At 32.9% G+C, this 20,473-nt stretch overlaps 1 protein-coding gene across 4 annotated transcripts in view; it reads left to right on the top strand.

The window, feature by feature from the left end:
* The window catches only part of MKLN1 (muskelin 1), a 357,649-nt gene that overhangs the window by 239,128 nt on the left and 98,048 nt on the right, over positions 1 to 20,473 (top strand). For all 4 annotated transcript variants that reach the window (XM_060305303.1, XM_060305305.1, XM_060305304.1 and 1 more), the window contains 4 exons: positions 1,654 to 1,796; positions 3,076 to 3,164; positions 11,477 to 11,586; positions 14,265 to 14,457. In XM_060305303.1, the coding sequence (XP_060161286.1) occupies positions 1,654 to 1,796; positions 3,076 to 3,164; positions 11,477 to 11,586; positions 14,265 to 14,457 (535 nt within the window). The remainder of the gene's footprint in view (positions 1 to 1,653; positions 1,797 to 3,075; positions 3,165 to 11,476; positions 11,587 to 14,264; positions 14,458 to 20,473) is intronic.

Here is a 20,473-nt window from a genome sequence, read left to right as displayed (position 1 = left end):
CCTCTTTCACTTAACATGTTTTTGGGGTTTATCTGTGTTGTAGCATGTATCAGTACTGCATTCCTTTTCATGGCTAAATAATATTTCATTGTGCAGACATACTCTCTTTTTGTTTGTCCTTTCATCAGTTGATGGACATTTGGGTTGTATATATCTTTTGGCCATTGTGAATAGTTCTGCTCGAAATATTCATGTACAGGTGTTTGTTTGAATACCTTTTTCATTTATTTTTATTATGTAACTAACTAGGAGTAGAACTTTTGGGTCATGTAGTAATTCTATGTTTTAACTTTTTGAGGAACCACCAAACTGTGTTCCACATTGTCTGCACCATGTATAAGAGTTCTGGTTTCCTCACATCCTTGCCAACACTTGTTATTTTGGTTTTTTTTGGTTATAGCCATCCTAGTATGTGTGAAGTTATATTTCATTGTGGTTTTGATTTGCATTTTCCTGATGACTAATGATGTTGAACACCTTTTCATGTGCCTGATGGCCATTTGTTTATCTTCTTTGGAGAAAGGGCTATTGAGGTCCTTTGCCCATTTTTAAATTAGGTTGTCTGTCTTTTTCTTGTTGTACAAATTCCTTATATATTCTAGGTACTAAACCCTCATCAGATACATTTCTGCAAGTATTTTCTCCCACTCTATAGGTTGTCTTTTCACTTTCTTGATAGTGTCCTTTGATGCACAAAACTTTAATTTTGATGAAGTCCAGTTTATTTTATATTTTGTTGCTTGTACTTTGGAGTCATATCTAAGAATCCATTGCCAAATCCAGAGTCATGAAGATATACCCCTATTTTCATCTTAAGAGTTTTATAGTTTTACCTCTTACTTTTATGTCTTAGGTTTGATTGTATTGGTTCGATTTTGGATCACTTTTGATACATTTTGAGTTAATTTTTGTGTATGGTACAAAGTGGGACCACCAACTTCATTCTGTTCTCCTTTATCATGAGTATTACCCATTATTATGAAGCATGAAGCCACTCCAACATGTAACATGAGTTGTTTCCTAAATAGCTTTTTCCTGATGTATTTGACAAGTAGTTTCCTTCTTAATTTTTATTATTGAAGACAGCCTGCATAATGTAAAATGTGTTCCCTAATGAACTGACGCCATTTTATCCTGTGTATAATAGCAAAACTTGAGCTATATTAGATATATCTATGGTAGGTCTGAGTTTTTTAATTTATAAAATTGGCAGGGGTGAATAGTAAATCTGTTTTTTTCTAGGTTTAAAATTTTACCACTGATTTTGAACATTGAATTTATTATTGAAGTGTAGTCAGTGAGAATATGTAATTGTTACTTTTGCATTCTAATTTTGTTTTATTTCATTATTCATAGTCTGTTATATCTTACTGAATGTCATTCCTTGATTAGAAGTTATCTCACTAGTCCTTTTTTCCCTCCTTCATCTATATTGTTGAGAATGATGTAGTTTCCTGGGAGAAAGTGGTGATGTTATGGTAGCTTGACTGTTGCATACTATCCTTTAGCATAAAAAATAAAAATAAAAAAATCTGCCAGTGTAGGATGAACATTATACGTTCTTGAGTTAACTGGCCAAAATTTTAACTATTCATGTTGTCTACCATTTGTTTTAAATGGAGGAGGATATAATTTGGTTGTTCCTTTTTGTAGTACTTGATTCTGAAGCTTGAAAGGCCTGCTATAGTCCAGAATATCACGTTTGGAAAATATGAGAAAACTCATGTCTGCAATTTGAAGAAATTTAAAGTCTTTGGTGGAATGAATGAAGAAAACATGACAGAGCTATTGTCCAGGTGGGTTATGATTATGGGGAGGAAAGAGTTTCTAAACAATCTGCAGTCTTAGTTTAGTCTCTTTGTAGCTAAATCTGCATGGTTTGTTTTTTCTTGCAAAGGAGAAAAGAGTATTTCTACTATTTTATTTCTAGTGCCTTATTTTAATATTGTGCTTTAGTTAGCTTTTTCCCACCAGATACTAATTAATATTGTTACCAAAGCAGAAAGAATAAAATTTGGGGGTATTTTTCTACTTCTTATTTTTCAATCTTATTTTTGAATTGTTAATGACTTCACATATACTTCTCAGCTATAATAAAAATCTTTGCTGTAATCCTTGATGTAAAAATATAGAATCTGTCCAGAACATTAAGATTGAGTGCCCTAATCTGGAAGTAATATTCTGGGAGTTTAGTATAAATTGGAAACTAAACAGAGTAAAAGTATGTGACTGCACCTACTGCAGTGCCTACCTCTTGGAAGGAGCTCAGTAAATTTGAGTTTTGACAACATAGATCACCAGGAATGAATGTTAATTTGCCCTTTAGATGATGAAAGATGGGATAGAAGGTGGAGTGGACAAATAAAGCCATGCAGTTTTAGAATATATTTGTGACATGGTGTGTCCCTTTAGCACAATATATAAGTATGTATTACGCCTAGACTACATTTGATTTAAGTCATGAAAGTATATCAGAATATAAGGCAACCTGACTTAGTGACTTTCCCATAAATACTTGAGTCAGCCCAAGTTGTTTAAGTAGAGAAGTGATACGGGTTTATTTTTATGTAGGATAAAGTGGATGCTATTAAACCAACAGAGTAAGATTGTCTTTGAAAATTTATTCAGCTATAAAAGGAACATTGGCATCTTAGTCAGAATTTAATAACTTAATTCTTTGACATTCTAATATTTGGCTCTGTTTAAGTTGTAAGATATGAGTATGAATTGTTTTTAAATTTTCTTCTTACTGCTTGAATATTTTATATTGTATTTAGTTATACATTAGGGACACTAGGTATTGTCACACATTTTCATGTATTGTAGTCACATTCTTTAATTAACACAACATTTTTTCATTAGCCCTCATTTAATTAAGAGAATACAGTATAGTGCAGTTGATGTGAATGTACAAGTTTTGTCCTATATTCTCATGTTCAACTACTTCGTTACATTGTCCCTGTCATATATTCTGAGCATTCGTTGACCTTAAAATCAGAGTATGATATTAATCTCTGTTTTAGTGCATTTACTAAATTATGAAATCAGATTTGATAACGTTATTTTTTTTCACAGTGGCTTAAAGAATGATTATAACAAAGAAACATTTACCTTGAAGCATAAAATTGATGAACAGATGTTTCCTTGTCGATTCATTAAAATAGGTAAGGTTTTCAGCATTCTGGAGTAGAAATAAATTCTTTATACCATCAGTCATCAAACTAAACTACAGCCTGTGGGCCAAATCCTGCAGGTTCCCTGTTTTTATTTTAAAATAAAATTTTATGGCAACACTGCCATGCCACTTGTTCACATAGTGTCTTTGTCTGCTTTTGCACTACATGGCAAAGTTGAGTAGTTGCAAGAGACCACCTAGCCCACAAAGCCCAAAATGTTTACTATTTGGCTGACCCCCTACTTTATAAATCTGTAATTAAGTGACAGTTATTTCAAATGGAAACTTTTCTACTTTCTCATTTGAAAGTTTCTTAGAACCTTTTCTAAATACTTTCTCATTTTATGAGATATATGGATTTGATTGCCTTGATTGTTTTATGGAAGGTTTATCAGTTCTGAAGTTATATCGTTCTAAAACCAAATATTGCCGTATTCCTTAAGGCCGTATATTATGGTTATTTTCTATTCTTTTATATTTCATTTTTTGTGTGTGTGATAATGTTGGTCAAACTCATAAAACTAATTTCATAACCCATTAATAAGTTTCAAAGTAATGTTTGAAAAATGCTACCTAAGCATTTATTGTGTTTATTTAGCAAGTGTTTTTGGTTAAGAAAGTATGTGTAATGCCTCCTCAAAACTAGTGTTTTTAGGATTATTTTGTTTATCTATAAGATGGATTAGTTAGAAGGTAGGAAGGTTGAGGACTTGACTCTTTTAGTTTTCATCTATATTTCATACCTTTGAAAATATTATGTTAAAATTGAGATTAAGGTGAGTCATATCCCTTTAAGAATGATAATAAAGGCCAGAATCCCATGTTTTGATTTGGGAGAAAATTCCTCTTTTGGAAGGACCAGCTCCATAGTCATTGTTTCCCATTCTATCAAGAGTTGGCCTGTTCATTTCATTGAGTCAAATAGTTCCATTAGACGAAAAGAATATCTGAGATCTATAAAGACTACTTATAGAGGGGAAACTATTTTTAGAATCATTGGGCTGTTTGGTGTGTTACTTTCTTTTATAAATATAGTTTTTGTTGTTATAATTAATTGTAAATAAAAAACCTGTATCCTGTTTACCTATGAGAATTTAGGAACAAGCAGATTTTTAAGATAAATTCTTGATTGTTTCTTCTTTCATGCTAATGAGTAATTCTTTCCTCAGTATGCAGACCACCCATTTCTTATAGATTCTTGCATAGCTTGAACAATTCTATGATCTTACATTCCAAATGTAGAAGCAGTGAAAATATCTTACATTTTCATGTAGTAAATTTAGATTTTATAATTTTGAAGTACTTATTCAACCTCTAATTGCTTAGTCATGCAAAATGAAATGTTCTCTTTTTGGCTTTTTTTTTCATTAGAACTGTGAATAAAAGTCTGTTTAAAGATTTTGAATAGTTTCTTCCCTTAAAAAATTTATAGGACAACAGAGGTCTCTTATGGATCAGTTAGACATTCAGATGCCTGAAAACAAGAAGTTGGACCTCTTTCCAGCCCTTTCTATCAGCCTTCTAGTTGTAGGGCATGATGATGTTTTTTACTTGACCCTGGTGGGTTAGTTTTATGGTATTCAGGCAAAATGTTAACTAGAGCTTTCCAAATAATTGAAGACACTTATTAACTCATTTGATATTTAGGGTATTAATATTTATATAACTTCATGTTTCTCACCTTTCTGTTAAAAAATATTAATAGTGGTCTGCATTGTTTTTGCTTTTCAACCTTTTCCCCACATTCTCTTGATAAGTTTTGTTTTTTTAAAATAATATAAGGAAAATGTGAAACTTAAAGCCTGTGTTAGGCTTTTTATAGTTTGATGTTTTTAAACTAGTTTTTTTAGTTTGATGTTTTCTTTAAAAATAATTTCGATAAAACACTTAAGTGATGTGTAGCTTTCTTTTGGTGGTGATTCACACAGATACTTGTTTACCTGGCTGGGATAAATTGTTGGAATTCTTCTTAAAAGAAAAAATGTTTTTGAATACTTCACATTTATGTTGTATAATGATATGTTTGAAAGATCTTGCTTTATTTAAAAAAAAAGTTTATTCTTAAACAACACAATTTCTAAATATAGTCAGCCTTCAGTTATTCATAGTAATGGAGGGGAACAGAAGCAAGGCTTAACTCAATGGCGGATAATCTCCAAATCATGCACTGACATCTAAATATGATAATTTGCATGTATAAAGAGTATAGCTTATTCATTAAATTTGGCTTAGACCCAATTTAAGTAAGTTTGTTTACAAATTAACAAGGAAAGTAAGCCTTCATTTTTACTGCATGGCAGGGGTTAGGTTTTTAAGATCTGTTGTGGATAATCCACAGTGCCAGCATAGCTGAACTGACCTTTAAGTAAATTTTACTTTCCTTTCTTAAGTTACCTTTTGTATAAAATGAGTATGATAATACTTTCTCTGTCTAATGATAGGATAGGTTGCTATATTGGACATTTTCTTGAGTTCTTTTGTAGTTTGTGGATGAGTGGTAGTCTTATAAATTTTAATTTAAGATCATATTTATGAAGGAAATATTTTCATTTTGAATGTCTCTTTTTTATATATTTATATTCATAGAGCTCTTGATTACATGTCTTTTTACATGTAGTATTTTAAGTACTATAGAAAAAGTACATACACAAATATAATTTGAACCATCATGTCACTTCAGCAATCATTATTTAGAACTTCTTACATGTTTTTATTGTTTTGCGTTTGTAAGTGCTTTCACATGTGGTATCTCATTTGAGCACTATACTGGAAGATAAAAATCTTTCCTTTTTTGGTTAAGGAAAATGAGAGCAGAAATCAAATGATGTGTCCCAGGGTACATAGCTAGTAAGTGATGGATCAAAGACATAGCATTTGGTATATGCTTTTGGATATGTGTATTGCTTTAAAGTAGTATAATAGATATTGTTTATGAAGCATCTGCCTAACACTCTGTGAAATAGGTATTATTACACTCACTTTACAGATGAGGAAACTGAAGTTTAGAGGTAAATTAAATGATTAGGCCAAGACCTTACAGGTAGTAGAACGTAGAGATGGTATACAAACTTAAGTCTGTCTTTTTACGAATGTTGAGTTCTTTTACTGTGTGATATATGTAAGTTTTGTTTCCTCAGGTAGATTGTAAAATCCTAGGGGATAGCAGCTGTCTTCAGACTCCTCAGATTTCAGAAGCAACAAGCAAACTGCTTGCCTCACTAGAGACATCGTATATATACTTTTTGAGTTTATTGTACAGAAATTTATAGGGATTAATTAATGGCTGTGTGAACTTAATGGAGGAAAAGTTACATCTTTATGGTGTCTAACCTCTAACAAATGTACTGAGCATTTCCTTCAATTATGAATATAGGCAATAACTCATAGTATTAGCAATACCTGTGACTTGTCACAGATAGAAGTTATAAATATTTCCCATCACATTACACTATGGCAAATATCATCATAACTTTGAAATTATGATAATTATTAGACCTGCCACTAGATCTTCTTATCTAATGTGTTAATAAAAAAGCATATATATTTCTATATCATAATTTTCTATCTTCATTATTTTTATGACTATATTTCAATACAGTTTGCTTACTCTATAATCTTATGTATTTTTCATTTTACATTTAAATCTGAGAGGGATTGGGTCACAGGGTTCACTGACTAGCCAAAGGGAGTTCACCACACAAAAAAGCCAAAGAGCCCATGCTGGAGTGAAATCTTTGATAGGGCTTAGTGTGGAAGTTGAGAGTTGGCCTTAGGAAGAAGCTTGGTTTTGAGTAAGGTTTGTAAGTAAAAAGAAAATTTAGTAAAGAAGGAGAGTTGTTGATTGGGAGGCCAGATTCAAGAGAGCAAGTTAAAGGTTTGGAAGGGAAAACCTCAGTTGGAGATTAGATCAGATGACTGAAAACATAAAGTTGAATGGGATGAGAGTATTGGTTATAGATGACTAGAAAGGTTTATATCTTGATTCATAGCCAAGATAACAGTTATATCAGGAAATAAGAAGGTGATTTGAAGGCAGAAGGAGGTACTGATTCTTGGAAGGATTCTGGAGGAGTCCTGGGTTTTGGTAGAGGGATGACTTGGATTTCTATGAATTTTTTGGATTTTTGCAGCCTGGATGGGTGTGGGAGCTTCAGAGAAGCTTTGGCTGGATGAGTACCCTGTCTTCTGGGGGCGGGGGTAGGGGTGGGGCGGCGGGAAGGTGCCCTCATGGTGGCCTTCGTGAGAGCATGTGGAAAGGTAACATTTTAAAATTATAGCTAGTGGGAACATGCTATAAATATAAAGCACAGGAAGCTCAGCTCAGTGCTCTGTGATGACCTAGATGGGTGGGATGGGGGACAGGGAGGGAGGTGCAAGAGGGAGTGGATATAGGTATACATACAGTGTATTCATTGTACAGCAGAAACTAACACAACATTGTAAAGCAGTTATACTCCAATAAAAAAATAAATTAAAAAGGAAGAAAATTAATATAGTAATAAGAGCTAATAATAATAGCTAACATTTATTGAGCACTTACCATGTGCCAGCTACTGTGCTAAGTGCTTTGTGTACTTATTAATCTGTAAGTAGAATAGATGCAGTCTTTCAGAGTGGTTAATCTTAAATTTTTAAGATCTTCCAGAAGCTGATCTTAAAAGTACTAGCATCTTCTAAGAGCTGTTTAGCTGTCTAGACAGTAGCTTCCCAAGTGATAATACCAAAGCATATTGAATGTACCACATATATGTTTAATTGTGTTGAGATGTTGACCCCCACCAATCATACAGTCACCAAATCCTGCAGCCTAGTATGCTTGTGTACTAAATACCTTATCATTTTCTATGCATGCCATTTTATGGAAAACGTATGAGAGGCACTGATCCTGATCATGTCCTTGTCTGATTATCCCATTGGAAAAACTGGTGGTTGAATTCTTAGGATACAAACTCTTAGCCTTGGGATGTGTATTAGGAGTTGCTAATCTTTTTTTTTGAGGTGAGAGCAAAGGCATCTTTCATTACGGAGCGAAGAAGGTGTGCTTGGAGCTCCAATTCACATTTAGGTTTCTGATATATAATATGGAGTATGTCTAATATGCAGTATTAGTGTTGTTAATGCCATCAAAAATCATTGGTAAAATTTGAAATGGGTATATATCATTCTGCTCATTCTGTATATATGCCTTCAGTCTGTTAAAAATTAACTATAGTCTTCATTCATCTAATATATGATCTTGTGAGATGACTGCCTACTTAACCTCCCTCCCACAATTGCTTCAAAGGAATTAATAAAAGAACGTTTTACTTTCTTGAATAGATATAGTAGGAAGATTTTTTTTCCTCCTAATTTTATTGAACTTGGACCTGGAACTTGAGAATGGATTTCAGATCACTAACTAATGTTATATGTCTCTGGTCACAGTTATAGACTGTGTTCTTGGGGCCTGGAGTTTCGAATCCTGTTTTATTCTGACTTTTATATTACTTAATGGTTATTGCAGTGATATAGTAGTACACTTTTTAAATGGTACTGCTACATGAAGAAATGAACACCAAAACAGTGATGATAATTCAGTATTCGTTGGTATAAACCTTTTTGAAATTTGTGTTGTTTGCACATATAAACTGAAGGCCATGTTAAACATCCCGGGAGTCCTACATATATCCTAATGACTGGTTCCTGTTGCTTCTGTCTTGACTCACACAGCTTCCTTTAGAGGACAGAATAGAAAAGCATCTGACTTAGTACATCTTAGCTCTTCACTGAGTCTGATATGCTAGAAAAGAGCAGTGGACTTGGAAATAAGAAGACCTGATATCAGATATTGTGGATATTCTGTTTTGATACTTAATCAAAAATTGGCAAGTGTTAGTTTCTTAAAGGTAGTTGCATTACTCAGCCTGAACCATGTCAATGTTATATTAAAATCCATTGGCCTGTCTTGTACTTTGAATCAGTCTCTCATCCATGCATGGTTTTGTAAAATCATTCATTGGTCATTTAGAAAATGTGATTCCCTAAGTTATGCACATCTTTCAAATGTTGGAACATTTCATTATATAATATTTTTTTTAAAATCACAACGTTATTATCACCACCAATCTCATCAGAAAAGTACTGGCTAGTAGCTAAGTTCACAATGGTGAATACTAATTTTCCGAAATTCTAATTTTTCCTCAAAAGTTTGAATTTTATCCTTGGCAAGAAAACTGTCATTTGTTATCCTTGAAATGACAGGTAAACATCTGTCAAATACCCAAATCTAAATAATCATAGATTGTCAGTTTTTCTTTTAAGGGCTATTTCAGTGGTTATTTCAGCTCACAACTCAGCTTACACAGGTTCTTTTTCTTGAGACAGCCTTCATGCTTTGGTATGCAGCAAAAGTACTTTATGTGTACTTTCCATTGTATCACACAGAATATTAAAGTGATGTGTACTTAATGATAGGAATTTATTAAAATTTATTCTTACACATCATCAGAGACATTCTTAAATGAATTGTCTTTTTGTTTTTTAACTGCAGGTGTGTGATGGTAAGGAATACAGTTCAATTCATACTGTATTAAGAAATACTGGGACACTTTCATGCTACTTTTTGTGGCACTACCAAGATGCCAACAGTTTTATTCAGCATTGCCTTTGCACCATGAGTGCAAATGTCAGTACAGTTTAAAAAAAAAGGCTATAAAGCCCTAGTCTTATTATGAAAAATAGTTTTGACCACATGGGACCTCCTAAAAGGGTTGTGGGGATCCCCAGGAGCCCATGGATCACAGGTTAAAAACCTCTACTCTGTCCTGTCATTGCTGGTATGAAATGTTATCTTCATCCTATGTTAAATTCCTCTGGATCCTTGAGAGATTTTTGGATACACTCTTCTGCTCCAGTGATTTTACTTCGTTTTCCTTTGCTAATATCAAACTTACAATTACTGTATCTTTTAGTATGTTTATTTTCTTATTATTTGTATTATTTTAGATATTTTGTGTTACTGATTTTTTTCAGATCAGCTTGTCTGGTTACATGTCAAGAAAAAAGTCGGATATATACCATTAGGATTATGAGACTACATTAAATTTATAATTAATTTGAGGGGAATTAATATGTTTACAATTGAGTTTTCCCATCTAGGAACATATTAAGTAAAATTTTTATGTTCTAAAATTTTATTTTCTTGCATATTTTAAACTTTATTCTAAGATATTTTAAGCTTTTTTTGCTATTACAAAGGAGACTTTTCATTACATTTTCTAGTTGGGTTTTCTAGATACAGGGAAAGTTGATTTTCATGTTTACCTTGCATACAAACTTTAAAAGTTTTTCAGTTAAATCTCTTGAATCTTTTAGATAGATAAGCTATACCATCTTCAAGTGATAATATTTTTTCTTAATTTGCAAATTTTTTTCCTGATTGCATTAGCTAAGATCTCCCACATAGCGTTGAGTAGTACAGATATTGGGCCTCTTTGTCTTGTTCCTGACTTGAGTGTGAGTACTTAATGTTTCTCCATTAGTTTTGGTTTTGGTTTTTTGGGTTTTTTTGAGGTTTTTGATACTTAAAAAAAAATCTAGGTAACAAAGTTTTCTTTTGCCTTCTATTCCTTATATATTGAGGTGTTTTTTTTTTAAGTAAATTTTATTAGTTTGCTCTTAGCATCTGTTGAAGTAATCAGATGTGTTTCTCTTTTACTTTGTTAACATAGTGAATTACATTAATGTTGCTCCTGTTGAACCAACCTTCCTTCCATTCCTGGAATGAACTCTATTTAGTTACAGTGAAAATCTGGTAGAATTTTTTTTCAGCCTTTTAAAAAATTTATTATTTTTTAAAATTTTGAATATATACTCATAGCTGAGATTGTCCTTAAAACCTTTCTCTTCCGGTTTTGTTTTCCAGGTTATGCCACTTTGATAAGTAATTGAACTTTCAGTCTCTTTCTGTGCTGTGATACAGTTTAAATTATATAGTAATTATTTGTTTCCTGTGGTTTGGTAAAATTCACCTGCTAAATCATCTAACCCTGGTCCTGTTTTTTGGGGGATAGATAAATGACCACTTTGAGTTTATCTTCAGTGTCTTTATAATTAAAGCAACCTCATGATGGCATGGATCATAGGTTTCTTTTTGCTACTGTGGCCCCAGCACCCAATAGTGCAGTGCTGGGGATATAGAAAGTATTCAGTAAATTTGTTGAATGAATCCTAATAAGTTTGAATAGTGATTTTACTTTGCTGAAGTTTTATTTGAACTATGTTAATTTTTTTTCTTTTTCTTTCTTATTTTTCTCCTCAAAGTTCCACTCTTATCGTGGGGACCCAGCTTTAACTTTAGCATCTGGTATGTTGAACTTAGTGGCATTGATGATCCCGATGTAGTACAACCCTGTCTCAACTGGTATAGTAAGGTAGGACTGTATTTTAAAATCCTGATTTCATGCTTCAAGTGCCTATAATAAAGAGAGAATTGTGTCACTCTCTTCTCTTAATTGAGAATAATTTAAAATATTGAGAATAGTAATAATAGTTATAAAGATTAATCAATATTTATTAAGCATTTACGTTTTGCCAGGTTCTAAGCTTCTTTATCACTTATTTACTCATTGCCACTCTATGAAATAGGTACAGTTATTATCCATATTTTACGGGTGATGAAGTGAAACACAGGTGAAGTATTTTGCCTAAGGCCACACAGTTGTAAAGTGCTCAGGGCAGTATATCAACTCAGTCTGGCACCAGAGTCTGCTATTACATTATTATACCCATCTGTCTCTGAATTTTGTTTTTAACCTATATTGATAGAAACATTTAAACATAGTTTTTAGTGGGGTAGTTTTGGTTCCAGATTGCTTATATTATATATTCCTCCATTGTGTTTGTGTTGAGTAAAATAGGAATATTTACTTTTCCTTTTAACTAAAATTTCAAATAGTTTCTATAAATATTATGATCTTATTCTTATAAGGAGTATAAAGGTGATATTTAATAATTTTATTCATAGGTCATTTTATACAATAAATGCAGCCTGAAAAATGTGAATTTAAATGATTAAGTAATAGGTCTTTGATTTTTTTGAACACCTTTAATGCTTCACCTTTGTTTCTGATGTATATCTATTTGACTCTTTTGGCTATGTTTTTGTGGGGGGAGGACTATTTCTTGTTAGGGGAATGATAAAGCTTTAGTCTAATCACTATTTCCTGATATCTTTTTTTGCAGATAGGGCTGAATTGTCAACTCATAGGCGATTGGGAAGCAATATAGGTTCTTCCTAAGGTTTTTTTTATATAGAATTTCAGCCCTTTTCTGGTCAGCTTAATTGAGGAACTTTCTGTTTGATTTATTTTTGGCATTCGGTTATATTCAATTTAAAATAGATGCTGGCTTTTTGTATTTTCTGTATGTTTTTTATATATTCTTGGATTACCTGTAATATTGTAAATTCTTTCAAGGTAGAGATGATATTTTTAAACATTAAAAATCACCTTTACAGTGTTATACACATAATAGTGCTTAGTATATACTTATAATCTTCTAAATTCTGTTGGTTCTTCTTAAAAAAATAATGAGTAAGCTTTTCTGATACTTAAAAATTTTTTTTTCTCTTTAGTCTATGATGTGTACATGTGTCTTCTTTAATATACTCACAAATCTCTTGATATTGTAGGAAGCTGCAAATTTCACCTTTTTTCCCCAACACTGTGGACAGATTATATTTGAGAACTTAAAATTGTTCAGTCATTGACTTGTCAAGTTCTCTCTACTTATTGTGAACCTCTAGAAATTAAAGTCTTCACCCTCTTTGAATTTCAATCCTTTTTCAAAGCATTATAATTTTGTTTCATAAATCCTCTCCTACTGTGTATCTGTATGCAGCCTGATAGAAAATTTAAAATGTGGATGTGATTCATACTCCTAAAGTCAGCATGATAAAAAGGTATTATTGTTTAATATGGTTCCAGATAGTTAGGATAAATCTTTATTCAGAGGCTAAGCATAAGAAACTATTAATGTGAAGTTAGTTTGGATATAGAATCATTCTTTTGTTATTTGATGAAGGAAAATATTAGTTAACTAGAGTGTTTAAGGAAAAATGTTTTGATCACCTTTTATTAATAAAAAATCAGAGACTATAAAGTGATTAGTGTTTCAAGTCTTGTAAATTTTCCTGCCTATTAAAGAGTAAGGCTTACAAGTAAATTGTATTTTTGCTTGGTTATTATGCACTGCTTCTGTGTCATCAGTTTAGTTTATTAATTCTTATTTAGGAAATTATAGAAATAACATATTCTTGAATTAAATTTTCTTTTAAATTCTTTATATGAGCTTGTTTTTTGGCATTCTTTGGCATCCTTTTCTGGGGGAGATTTAGTAAATTGAATATTTCTTTTGGGATTGTAATTAATTGAGATTTTTACTTTATAGCTCTTTAATCGATGAGGTAGCCCAGGTTTAGAAAAAAAATTATAAAACTTTAAATAGTCTCTTTCTGATGATTTTGAATCATAAAACCTGTTTGTGAATTTGAAATTCATGAACATTTGATAATATTTGTCATTCAAGTAATAACTTATTACTAAGAACCAAGAACAAAGAGCATAAACATTTATGTATATTATTTAATGGTTTCTGTGCATTTGGTACCAACATTGTTATCTGATTAGTAAAAGCCTTGGAAGTTATCATTTTTACCATCTTAAGTAAGCTTTGATAAATAGTTTTTCTGGTTCTTTTCTTGAAAGTTCAGGCTCTAGAACTAGGCCTGGTTTCATCTTTTAATATCTTTTATCTTCATGAAGTATATGCCTGATATATCGTATACGTTCATCTCTTTAATATCTTTCTGCTATATACTTTGTGACCTTTGGTGAGTTATTACAATTGACTAAGCTTCAGTTTTGCCATTTAATAGTGGATATAATAATGATACTAATGAATAGGGTTAGTACAGTGCTTAGTTATGCTTAGTATACTTAGTTAATGCTTAGTAAATGCTCACTTTACGTTAGTAATTATCACTTATTGTTTCCTACAGTAATAACTAACCAAATCTCTTCTTTTCATACCTTCTCTTGTGTTCCAGTAGTACCGTGAACAGGAAGCTATTCGCCTTTGCCTAAAACACTTCAGACAACATAACTATACAGAGGCCTTTGAATCACTGCAAAAGAAAACCAAGATTGCCCTGGAACATCCCATGTTAACAGATCTGCACGATAAATTGGTACTGAAGGGTGATTTTGATGCTTGTGAAGAATTGATTGAAAAAGCTGTAAATGGTATGTCATAAACCATGTAAACTTAGATTGGTTATTAGGGTGATTTTAAGTATATACAAGAAGCAGGTGTTTTAAAAGAATATAGGTTTATGCCAGTTCTTAGTTTCTTTCTTTCTTTTTTTCCCCCCCATCTCTTTACCCTGTAAAGTTGTTAGCTCTTTGAATTAAGGACTTATTTTATGTAAGACAGGTCCATAATGTAATAATGAGACTTGAAAAATAAGAAAGTAACATACTTGAACTCACATACCTAAATTTAAGTTGTCATCTTGGAAAACCATGCACTTATAAATGCTAACATTGATTAATACTGAACCACTTAGAAAAAGTCTTTTAATGTTACCTTCAGTATCAGTGACCTATTCCTTTACATATTTTTGTTGGTAGCAGATTGTCATTTTTTTTAATAGTGTAATTTGAGGATGAGGAGTGCTTGGATAAGTCAAAAAATTTTATTATTATACAGTTAATAATGAATGAGGAGATTTGTATTGGACACATCGTCTGTGTGATGTGGATGCTACATAATTGCTGATTTTCTTGAGTAGCCTGTATTCTGGCTCTGAAAGAAATGTGAATATTGGAACATAATATAATCTCCCAAAGTAATTGTTTTGGAGGATGACACCAATTGAATATTTAAGGTCTGGTATGTTTTGTTATTTAAAATAAGGAACTCTGTTGTTGCTGTATAGAGTAGCATCCTTTAAAAAAACCCTACACTTTCATAGTAACAAAGAACAGAGTAGGTGCTGTGGTATAATAAAAAGTAAATATTTGGTCTTTTCTCTTTCCTGGCACACAGCTCCTAAAACCCTTGGGATCTGCGGGGTGATGAGTGTCTTTTGTATGCTGAGATGACTGGTGGCTAGAGTCCCTAGATAGCTTCAGATCTCCAGAAAGATCAAACCATGTGATTAGAGGGCTGAAACTTTCAACCCCACCCCTGACCTCTGGGGAGAGGAGCAGGGTCAGAGATGGTGTTCAGTCACCTAAAACCATGTTTTAATCAATCATGCCTACATAATGGAACCTCTAAAAAAGCCCTAGAGCTTGACACACACACACACACAGACACACACACCCCTGTACCTTACACACACACACACACACACACACACACACACACACACACACACACACACACACACACACACACACACACACACACACACACACACACACACACACACACACACACACACACACACACACACACACACCTGTACCTTGCCCTACATCTTTCTTCCATTTGGCTGTTTCAGACTTGTATTCTTTATAATAGACCAGTGATAGTAAGTAAAGTGCTTTCCTGAAATCTGTGGTTACTCTAGCATTATCGAACCTGAGTGGGGGTTGTAGGAACCCCCAATTTATAGCTGGTAAGTCAGAAGTACCAGTGGCTTGGGATTTGCGATTGGCATCTGAAGTGGGAATAGTCTTGTGGAACTGAGCCCTTTAACTTGTGAGATCTGACACTGACTCCAGGTAGATAGTGTCAGAATTGAATTGATTCTCGGTTGGATACCAAGTTGGAGTCAGAGAATTGGAGAAATGGTTGGTGTAAGGAGAATACCCACACATTTGGAGTAAGAAGCATTGTGAGTGAAAACAGCTTAATGCTGGATTATGAAACTTGTGGAATGATACAAAGTTGTATAGAAATTCTATTCTTTTTACGGAAAGAAATAAAGAATAATAGACTTATTCAGTGCTCTGTTTTCGTATATTTTAGTCTTATCACTATCATTTATTATTATTAGTTACTCATTTATCAGATATTGGTTGAATATTTTACAGCTAAACAGAACCAGTACTGCCTTCTTTGAGTTTATAAATTTAAAGTTAACTCAAAATGAATTGCTTGCAGCTCCATTGTGTTATAACAAACCTGCCTCTCAGCCTTGTATATTGTTACTGTTTATTTAATTGATGATGATACTTGCAAATAAATGATTACTACGTTTGAAATAGAATATACTTTGGAGTATACCGAAATGGAACATATATAATAATCTCTTACCAAACCATCAAAATGCCACTAATGAAAGTATGTGTGTGTGTGTGTGTGTGTGTGTGTGTGTGTGTGTGTGTGTATGCCATTTCTGAGAATGAATTCTGTATTTTTTAACTATAGGATGAAGAAGGCACAAGTAATTTTATGGTTTTTTTGTTTTGTTTTAAATCTTTAAGGCATTTAATATTTTGTTAAGGTAAAGTAAACAACAGAACCACCAGCAATTTTGTGTAATTAGTTAGCTAAAAACAGGTTTTAAAATTGTCTCTTTAGCAATATACTCATTTACGAGAAGCTGTTAACATCATGTGCAACTCTGCTACTGCAGAGACTTAACTTATCCTTCTGACTCTAGGAAGAAACCAAGTTTAGGAAAATTGATAGTAACTATTCTTGAGACTTAACAGCCAAGTCATACTTTTTATACTCCTCACTGGCTTGGAACAGTGTTTAGTTAATAAACATTCCTTCCAGGGTTGTTCAGTTTGCTGCTGACTGCACTGATGATGATTTGTTGGACAAATAAGGAAGTAAACACTGCAAAGTTTTTTGGCTTCTGCTCTGTTAAAAACATAGAAGAGAAGGGTAAGAAGTTCCTGCCTGGTAAATAAGAAAGTCTAGGGAATCAGAAGCATCTTTCAAATTTCTTACAGTGGAGGAAACAAAAGCTACTTTTAGTGTATTTGGTATATTAGTATGCTCTTCTTCAAGTATGGTCTATATTTTAAGAAAGTGTTGGGCTGTATTTATTTCTCTAATAGACTTCCTATTTGCCTAGAAACATCCCTACATTTACGTTTAATTTCATTAGAGGTGATGCCTGAACCAATCATTGCTACTTCCTCTTTGACAATGCCAGGGAAAAAAGGTAGAATCCAATGATGATAGGCAAAAGTAATCACCCAGGAACAGAAAATACTTAAAGAAAACCTCCCTTTGCAGTGTTTATCTTATTTGTTAATGAAATAAAAGTTTACTTTTGTGAGACAAGGGGGAGATAAAGTTTAAAGTTTAATAAAGTAGTCCTAAAGTTTAAACTTGAGGTCTTTATCTCTCTCCCTCCCTTCTTCCCTCTTACCCTCCTCCTTTCTTTTTTCTCTACTCCACCCCACACTCCTGCCCACCCATACCCCACCCTGTATCTCTCCCTTCCCATACCTTGGTTTATGCCATAGTTGTTAATTATATGGTAGGCCTGTTTCCCTCTCCTTAGAATTTTTTTGAGATCTCAAATCTTGTTGGAGTTACTTTTGTGGCAAGGTTTTTAACTACAAATTTAGTATTGTTAATAGATATCGGGCTATTTATTGAGGGAATATTGGTAGTTTGTGTCTTTTGAGGAATATGCCCATTTCATCTAAATTGATGAATTTACTGGCATAAAGTTGTTTATATTCCATTATTGTCCTTTATGTCATATCATGTTCTTGATATTGGTAATTTTTGTCTTTCATTTCTTGGTAGTCTGGCTAGAGATCTATCAGTTTTATTTTAAGAAAACAGCTCTTGGTTTCTTTGTTTTATCTTTTCTCTCTATTTCATTGATTTCTGTATCTTTATTATTTCCTTTTTTCCACATACTTTGGTTTTAATTTGCTCTTCTTTTCCTAGTTTCTTAATGTGAAAGCTGAAGCCATTAGAGATTCTTCTTTTCTAATGTAAGCATTTGGTGTTAAGAATTTCCCTTAAGCACTGCTTTAGTTGTATCTCACAAATTTTGCTATGTTGTTTTCATTTTCATTCAGTTTAAAATACAGTTGACCCTTAAACAGCGTGGGGGTTAGGGGCGCCAGCTCTCCCTCCCCTGTCCTACTGCTTGCACAGTTGAAAATCCACGTGTAACTGATTCCCCCAGAACTTAACTACTAGTAGCCTACTGTTGACTGGAAGCCTTACCGATAACATGAATAGTCAATTAACACATATTTTATATGTTACATATATGTACTGTATTCCGACAATAAAATAAACTAGAGTAAAGAAAATGTTATTAAGAAAATCATAAGGAAGAGAAAACATTTACAGTGTGTACTATGTTTATTAATATCGTAAGTTTACATTATCTGTTTACAAGATAAATTGTCAGTACCTGTGTCAATATTGTCTTAGTGATACAAAACACTGTACGTATTATATGTATTACTAACACTAGACATCAAAGATGAAAGTTAATGTGGAAAAAGAAATTCATATTTGTTTACAGGTCTAACAATTCATGCATTGGTAATCAAGCAGCAGCAATATGATTGCTTTACAGTAGTCTAGTGTAATTGATACAATCGCTTCACAATAGCTTAGTCTTTATGCTAATGAATGAATTGTTATAAAATTTTTATGGCATACAGTTTTAGTCGTATTTATAATACAGTATTGGAAACATTGTTATATTTTCTAAAAACTATTTACCTCTGATGATAGGCTGATAGTTTCTCCAGTTGAGAGAGCGTGGGAGGGGGCATACTGTACAGTAATGTAATTCTTTGAAAGCAAAGTTATAAAACAGTAGGAAAACCAACACATTATTAATTTTATATTAAATAGCACTCACCTTATGCCTGTATAAATATGGATAGAGTAGTACCTACATATTTTATGCATTCATGACTTACCTCACCTTTTCTTAATTTTCTTGACATTTCTAGGCTGTGTGGTTCATCTGCGAGTTTTTTCAAACTGTTGAAAATCTCCAAAAAAATTTCTAATATATTTATTGGAAAAAACATCCACATATAGGTGGACATGTGCGGTTCCAACCTGTCTTGTTCAAGGGTCAGCTGTACTTAGGCATAATGACACATTTTTCTTTCCAACCCTGATAACTTTTTCCCCCTTGTGTTTAATCTCTGCCAGGATCTTTAGAAAAAGATTGCCATGGCATAATTATAGTGGATAACCCTGTGTAGTTCATGATCCCAGAAGAAATGCTTTTTACATTTCATTGTTAAATATATTTTTGATCTGGGGTTTTTGGAGATTCTGTATCAGATTCCAAGATTCCTAAGAGTTTGTGTCATAAATGGATATTGGATTTTGCCACTTTTTCTCTACCTTTTGTGATATGATTTTCCTACCCTATTAATATATGAAATCATAGTAATTGATTTTCTAATGTTAAACCTCATATATACTTAACTTTGTTTTGTATTTTTTAAATTTATTTTGGGTTTAGATTGACTAATGTTTTGTTAGAATTCTTCCAACTATTTTTGTTAGTAAGGTTGACCTTGTAGCTTTTCTTTCTCATATCTTCCTGTTCAGGTTTAGTATCATTATTAGGCTAATTTCACATAATGTGTTGAGGAGTTAACCTTTTCTTCCTATTTTCTGAATAAATGTAAGATGTGAATTATTTCTTTCTTAAATGCTTGGTTGAATTTACCATTGAGCTATCTGTGCTTGAGATTTGCTTGCAGGAATATTTTTAGCTTACCAATTCAGTTTCTTGAAACTTCGTAGGACTATTCAGAGTTGTTTGATTGGTTGATTGAGCTTTAACAAATTACACTTTTCTAGTAGTTTGTTTTAGTTTCATCTAAAATTTCAAGCTTATGGATGTGAAACCGTACCTAATATCCCCTTATTATCTGTTGAATGTTTGTAGAATTTCTTGAGATGTCTCTTTTTTTCATTCCTTATATTGGTTATTTATGAATTCTTTCTCCCTCCCTAATCCATTACTTTCTCTTTTTTTAAAATAAATTTATTTTATTTATTTATTCTTGGCTGTGTTGGGTGTTCGTTGCGGTGAGCGGGGCTACTCTTCGTTGCGGTGCGCGGGCTTCTCATTGCGGTGGCTTCTCTTGTTGCAGAGCACGGGCTCTAGGCATGCGGGCTTCAGTAGTTGTGGCTCGCAGGCTCTAGAGCGCAGGCTCAGTAGTTGTGGCACATGCGCTTAGTTGCTCCGTGGCATGTGGGATCTTCCAGGACCAGGGATCGAACCCATGCCCCCTGCATTGGCAGGCGGATTCTTAACCACTGCTCCACCAGGGAAGTCCCCCC

Source organism: Globicephala melas, chromosome 9 (genome assembly GCF_963455315.2).
Source record: "Globicephala melas chromosome 9, mGloMel1.2, whole genome shotgun sequence".
Classification (NCBI taxonomy): Eukaryota; Metazoa; Chordata; class Mammalia; order Artiodactyla; family Delphinidae; genus Globicephala; species Globicephala melas.
Note: the sequence above shows the minus strand (reverse complement) of the source record. Positions and strands in the feature narration are given on the sequence as shown.